The sequence below is a fragment of the Myotis davidii genome, unplaced genomic scaffold, assembly GCF_000327345.1.
Source record: "Myotis davidii unplaced genomic scaffold, ASM32734v1 scaffold259, whole genome shotgun sequence".
Classification (NCBI taxonomy): domain Eukaryota; kingdom Metazoa; phylum Chordata; class Mammalia; order Chiroptera; family Vespertilionidae; genus Myotis; species Myotis davidii.
Genome location: NW_006292687.1, coordinates 6,380,649 through 6,387,995, shown reverse-complemented (window position 1 = coordinate 6,387,995; position 7,347 = coordinate 6,380,649). Strand labels below are relative to the sequence as shown.

The 7,347-nt window shown below is 40.2% G+C and overlaps 1 protein-coding gene across 1 annotated transcript in view; it reads left to right on the top strand.

Moving 5' to 3' along the window:
- The window catches only part of KIAA1328 (KIAA1328 ortholog), a gene marked incomplete at its 5' end in the record, with an annotated part of 154,704 nt that overhangs the window by 116,405 nt on the left and 30,952 nt on the right, over positions 1–7,347 (top strand). Inside the window, one exon of the mRNA XM_015565556.1 lies at positions 3,127–3,308. Coding sequence (XP_015421042.1) covers positions 3,127–3,308 — 182 coding nt within the window. The remainder of the gene's footprint in view (positions 1–3,126; positions 3,309–7,347) is intronic.

The window sequence follows — 7,347 nt, the reverse complement described above, 5'->3', positions numbered from 1 at the left end:
TATAAAGGAGATGGTGCAAGTCTTTATTTTTTAATTATAAGAGTACATGCCTATTGGAATTAGAACATTCAGAAGAATACAAATTAAATTATAGCAGTATTTTTCTTAGCCATCCTATTTCTACTTCTCTGATTTGGTATTTATGTGTTCAGCATTTTATATATTTGTGTATATTCTTTTATTGCAAATTGCTTTTTTTAAAACTTAATAGTATATCATGAAGTTTCTCCACAATAGTATGAAGAACTATGTATCTCATTTCTTTTAATGGCTGAATAGTATTCCTCATGATGGATGCATCATAGTTTATTTTCTTATTCTCCTATTGAATGATCTTTGCCTTCAGTTTTTCACTATTATAAATAATGAGAATGGAAACAGATGGAGGAACTAGTTTCAAGATAAAAATTATGCAATAGAGGTCCGGTGCACGAAATTCGTGCACAGGTAGGGTCCCTAGGCTTGGCCGGCGATCAGGGCTGATCGGGGCCTTCCTTCTGGCTGCCAGCTGGGGCTTTCCTTCGTTCCACGCCACCCCCTAATGTTCAGCGCACGTCATAGCAAACGATCGAACTCCCTGTCTCCTGGTTGAATTCCTGAAGGGGCACTTTGCATATTAGCCTTTTATATAGAGAGATTTTGCTATGACCATCCTTCATGGGATAACTTCTTAAAAGCAGAATTATCTGGAGGGTGTTTAGGGTCTCCAAAGGAGGAATGCACAAGGCAGAAAGTGGTAAAGAATTATAAACTTAATTAAATCATCTGGAAACCAGATGGGCTGAGCCCCAAAATGGCGGCAGCACGGAGAGACTGGGGAGTCAGAGTTTTTAAAGGACTCTAGTGGACTTTTTCCTAGGGGAATTTTCTGAGCAGGTCCAGATCTTGGGCAAGGGAAAGGTACTGGTCTTAGCAAATGGAATGTGTTCTAAGGGAAATGGAATGTCATTACAGTTTCTCAAGGGAGGGGATATCAATTCGATTGTTCAATCAGACTTAACAGAGGGTAGGTGCATTTTTACTTATTTTATTTGTGTTGACATATCACCCACAAAAGGGCAATACCAATGTGCAGTTCCTTCAGCAGTTATTAAAATGCTGTCGTTCCACACCCTCACTGACATCAAGTATTATTATACTTTTCCACTTAAGAAAAGAAGTTTTAGGTTTAAGTTTGGCTTTGATTTTTAATGGAAAGTTTGATCTTGTTTGTAATTCCAAGACAAAATCCAGTTGAGAGGAGGAAGGAGTTTATAAGTATTAAGAAAAGGAGATGATTGACAGGCCATAGTCACAGAGGGCATGAGTCAAAATGGTATCAAGAGTATGAATAGGCCTGGCTGGAGTGGCTCAGTTGGTTGGTAGTCATCCTGTGCACCGAAAGCTTGCCAGTTTGATTCCCATAGGGGGGGCAACCAATAGAGGTTTCACTCTCACATCAATGTTTCTCCCTCTCCCTTCCTCCCTCCCTCTCTCTCTCTCTCTCTCAAAAAAAAAAATCAATACAAATATATTTTTTAAATAGTATGAGTAAAAGGTATGATTTTCTTCAGAAATATTAAGAGAGGAATCATAGATGGGTAAAGATGGGAATAAATTATACAGTCATTCTTATTTTAGGAAAATTAGAAACCAAGTTCCCTGTTGAGTTAGAGGATTACCAGGATGGGGTTTGGAATGAGGCTGCAGAAGAGCTCCTGTGTAAACTGGGGTAAAGAAGCAGGAAGCAATCGGTATTGCAACCGAGCGGAATTGGTTAGTGTTGAGAGCTCAGCTGAGCTGCAAATGAGTGAACTTGGGGGAAGCCAGTAGTAGTCTTGGTCACAGTAACAAGCAGATGTGCAGAGTTGGATTTGCCTGGGTTTGCGGCTTCTGGTGTAAGTTATTTATCTTACATTCACAGTGAGTTAGTTTTAGTCTCCTGTTTTCCTGTTCCATGAATAGAGGTTTTATGAGCTAAGATACACATCCATTAGTGTTCCTCACGGGAAAGTGATCCCTAGGTTCTGGTGAAGAAGAAAATCTTTAGAGTATAAATATAATACATTGCATTATTCCAGCATAAAGCTATACTGCACAAAGCCATTTGATTTCTTGTTTTTTATTAATTAATTAAAATATGAACAAACATTACTAAAAATTCTGATCTATACAAATAGGTCAGTGACTTTGATGGGTTTACATGATTTGACTTCTGCCCCAAGGCCACTGGGGCTTAGTAATGGATCCAGTAATACTCTATCAGTTCTTTCTCATCTAGATATTATCTCTGCTTCTGGGGAGTTTAAACATCTTAATTTTTAGAACTTTACTTTTTGAGTAAAAGTCTTTTTCTTCACTTTTAATTTTTACTTTATGGGCATGGAGAAGAGAAACCAAAGTGTCATGAGTCTGTGGTGAACTTATGTTAGAAGCAAAAGGCTGGTTGAATAGTAAGGTATAAATATACATCATCACAACATTACTCTAAAAAATAAAATGTTATGAGAGGAAATGTGCTAAGATGGGAACACAGTTTAGTTTAGAGCAAAGCATATGCACGTGTTTATTTTTACTAAAATTCCTTTTACTCCGTATTTACCTTGTTGCTTTATAATGGAATTATGTGAGGACAGAGACCAACTCTTCCGCATGCACTATTCTACTGCCTTCTTCTATACTCTGGGTACATAATAAATACTCTAACAATTAAAAATGGGAAACACAAATGCACTTTGAAGCAAATTGGTGATGTTTTAATTCCTGATGTTCATCTTCGGTGCTTGGAAGCACTTCAGTTACGCAGGTCCTGTTTAGTTTGCTTTCCTTGTTACTTCTGCAGATACTCTGGCTCTTCGTCATATTCAGCGGCTTTATTAGCAGTTTCCTGGGTTTGAGTCTCAGTTCCCCAAATCCAAGTACAGGCTTTTGGAGGATAAAGACAATTTCTTCCCCAACATTGTTGTGACAGGACACAAAATAGACCTTCAATAAATTATTTAAATTATACCTCAGTTTTAAAAAATAAGAAAAAGAAAGTCTTTACTGCCATGAATTGTATTTCAACTCATGCAGAATTTATACACCTTTGAGGAATCTGTACCCTTTCTGTGCTCTCTGCAGCTCACTCATATCTATTCTTTTCAGTTTGTTGAAGTCAGCATGTGACGGTTGGCTGCTTGGAACATCATCATCCATCAAAAAGCACCCAGAGTCCAAGAACAGTGGAGAGACTAGAAGAGAGAAGAAAACAGTTGGGTTTCAGTCACCTATGGAAGATGATGCCCTGTGGACATGTCAAAAGACAGATACATATCGACCCCAAAGAGGTAAGCTTAGCGTCTATAGGAGCAAAATAAGAACCTGCTTCTGGGGAGTTTTAGAATCTTAGTAACCACGACCTCCAGATGATTTCCTACAACCCTGAGCAGGTTAAATATGTCACAAGCTAACATGTGCCTGCAAGGCCCATCCATGAATTACATCAGCATTTCTCTTAGAATACTCATTCAAGAAACTATCCCATTTGTCCCTCTTTCTGCAAGCAGCAAACCGTAAGAATTATTCAGCAGTAAGTATGATCATAGACACAAAATAATGCTCAAAGTGAGTAAAGAGGACAAGAAACTGAACATAAATCTCTGCTGGGAAAGTAAACTCTAACAACTACAGTTAATCTTCAATTAACTGGAAATATGGGGAGGGTGGAGGAGAGGTCATGGATAAATTCTACATTGTGGCTGCAACAGAACCCCATAAGTCTGAAGCGTATATTGCCTAGCAGTCTTAAGTACCAGTGATTCTTCTTATTTTATATGTCATGGATTTTTTTAAATCAATTATAAACAGCTGTGTGAAATGTTGAGTGAAGCAGTTAAATGTAATTGTGTTTCCCAGTTGTTTCTGGAGTGGCTCTGACTTCATCTCTCCTGGAATTATTTTTTTTCTTTTTTATTGGATTTATTGGGGTGACATTGTTTAATAAAATTATATAGGCTTCAGGTGTACAATTCTCTAACACATCATCCATATATTGTATTGTGTGTTCACCACCTCAAGTTCTCCTGGAATTATGAAGGGAAGGATTTAGGAGCAGAGTGGGAGGAGTTTGGCATATTGTACAGATGAGCTCCACAGGAAACAAAGGGCCAAAAAGGGCGTGGCACCCTCTGCTCCCACCTCTTTCCACACACCTTTCTTTCCTGCTCACAGCCATTAACCCTGATTTCCTTCTGATCTGCCTCTTTTTCATTGGGCTTGCCCCACCCAGGTCTGGTATAAGCGGCCATGTTTTCTTTTTTTTAAAACTGTTTGCTTTTTTTTTTTAAAATATATTTTACTGATTTTTTACAGAGAGGAAGGGAGAGGAATAGAGAGTTAGAAACATCGATGAGAGAGACACATCGATCAGCTGCCTTCTGCACACTCCCTACTGGGGATGTGCCTGCAACCAAGGTACATGCCCTTGACTGGAATCGAACCTTGAATCCGCAGGCTGATGCTCAATCCACTGAGCCAAACCGGTCAGGGCAAAGTGGCCACGTTTTCGTCAGCTCTCCAGCCACTCTCACCTGCCTCCAAGAGATGTGGGTGCTTTGTGAGAGCTGCAGGTGTGGCTTCATCCTTTCCTCCTGTCTGCCAGCACTGTCATGTTGTTTGGTTTTAATTGTGATTAGTCTAGAAATTGTTTAATTCTCTCCCAGATAATTGTTGATAATTAGTCCAAACTTCAGAAGGAAGTCTAGGCACAATCTGAAACCAAAGCAAAAGTTTATTTTGTTTGACATAGTGAAAAGTTCTGCAGATTTCTCTCGCCTTCGGTAACGTAGAAACAAATATGCAATTCAGGAGGCTCAGAACCTGAGATGGAACCATCATCCCTCTCTGTGGGTGGTCCTTCAGAGAGGGGCAGCTCTTCCAGGGCTTTCTCTTTCTCAATCATCGCACTTTGCAGAGTGGAGAACCAGTCAGAATTGGTGTGGTGGTTGTACCGCAAGGCTTAATGCAGTCTTTTGTTAACTTGTCACCAAATTTGTGTTGTATGTCAGCACTAAAATAAAATGCCACAATGAGAAAAACGTAGTGTAATAGCAAAGGGATAAATAACCTGTGTGCTTGGTTAAGACCACAGCCACATTAGAAAGCTGCGATGGAAAAGGCACTTTGAGAAAGGTATCTGGCCAGCCCTTGCCAAGGCAAAGGTTAATCTCTCCCCGGCCCGGCCACAGAAGCCGGAAGCCTGGAAAGGGCTTGTGTCCAAAAAAAATCAATTTCTAATTTGAAACAAAATCATTTTTGACTAACAGGGGTTCAGAACCCATTACTTTTTGCTGTACAGTCTGCTGACATTTCAGCACTTTCTGTTGTGCACAATGAATCCTAATAGTCATTTTATAATGTTGCTATACCAATCAATTTAACCAGGAGAAAGCTGTTACAATTCTGCAAAGTTTTCAGGAACAGCTTTCACTCATGGTTTTATTTTTTCATTAGGTGTTTTTTTCCCCCCCTTTTTTTGGAGGGGGGGAGGGTGAAGTGTTGCAGTGAAAAATTGAAACGTTTTCATCTTTTCAAGAGTTTTGTTTTAAGGCATTGTACTTGCAAGAATTAACTTCTTTTTCTGCTCTTAAGAAAGGCTATATTGTATTTTTCTCTTCTTTTATTCTAATGCTAGAGGCCCGGTGCATGAATTTTGTGCATGGGTAGGATCCCTAGGCCTCGCTGGCGATCAGGGCCAATCGGGGCCTTCCGGCTGCTGGCCGGGTCTCCCTTTGTTCCGCGCTGCCCCCTGATGGTCAGCACATGTCATAGTGAGTGATCAAACTCCTGGTCTCCCGGTCAAACTCCCGAGGGAACACTTTGCATATATATATAGATGGATCATTAACACAATTATGGTATACTTGGTCATTGAGGGAGGCCCCTGTGAGTCATTCTGCTCATAGCAGACCTGGTATACACAGATCCCAGGACAGGGCAACGTTATTGCCTTGCTGTTTGATGTGGTACCCAACCAACCAAAGGGGAGACACTCACCAAGGTGTGCTGCAAAGGGTTCAACACTTGTTTCTCATGAGGCCAGTGACCTCCCACCAGTTGCCTAAGTTACACCACTTGGCTTATCATCTCCTTAACTGTTTTCCCTTTTTAGTGTCTGAATTTTATAATATACTTTTCTTCTGTTTTATATCCTTTATATCTTTTGTTGTCCTTTAATTATTAAGTACTATATAGGATGTTTACTACAGGACTGTTAATCTTTATTATCAGTCTCTTTCTCCTTTTCCTCTCCTACCCCCTCACCATTCTGCCAGCTTTATACATACTAAACAAAATCATTCTTAAAATAAAAAAAAAAAAAAAAAAAAAAAGGACCTGACTCTTATTTCAAGAAATAACATTGAGATCACAAAAATATTCACAGTATTGTCAAAAGTACACTTGAAATGTAAATTGTTTTTCAATCAACAATGCTTGGAATGTTCTATTTTAGTTACTTTTATTGAGCTATGTGACATTCTTTAGGGAGAGATTCCTTAAATCTAAACTTAGTTGAGAACTTCTGAGCCACGGGCGCAAATCTGGAAGCACCAGCCTTCATTTCTCTTTTTTCTTTCCTACGCAGTGGTGTTTTTATTCTCGCCCAGCTTGTCTCAAACCTTTTCTGAGCAATCACTGATTCCCTTTCACAGAAGTCCACGAAGCTGAGGACATTTTTCCAGTTATGTGAAAGGTCTGGCAGAGGCTATGAGGCACTGAACACGCATGTTAGATCAGGGCTTGTCACTGCCAACTCCTACATCAGCCATCAAAAGCCACTGCTACATTTAGAGCCACCTCCTGTTTATTCCTCTTTCATTGATCTCCCAATCCCCTTAAAACTGTGACTTTGAGTGAGGCTGAATCTCGAATAATTCCAATCTACCAGATGGTGTTGACCACGCCTTTCATTTTGTCTTTGGGTGTTTTAGGTTATGTATATACAGCAGCTGTCACTGATTGAGGCTCCTGGGGGGCTTCCAAGTGCACTTGTCTTTTACTGGAAGAGGGTTATGGAAGACCCGTCTGAAATGAGCAGTAATTTCTGAAGCTCTAGTTGCTCCTCTAAGTGCATCTGGGCTTGCAGCGATGTGAGTGTTTTCTAGTCTGTGATGGAGTCATGGGTCATGTGATTAAAGAAGTAAACAAGGCCCAGCTGGTGTGGCTCAGTGGTTGAGCACAGACCTATGAACCAGGAGGTTCGGTTAGATTCCCAGTCAAGGCATATGCCCAGGTTGCGGGCTTGATCCCCAGTGTGGGGCGTGCAGGAGACAGCAGATCAGTGATTCTCTGATCATTGATGTTTTTATCTCTCTTCTTCTTCCTTCC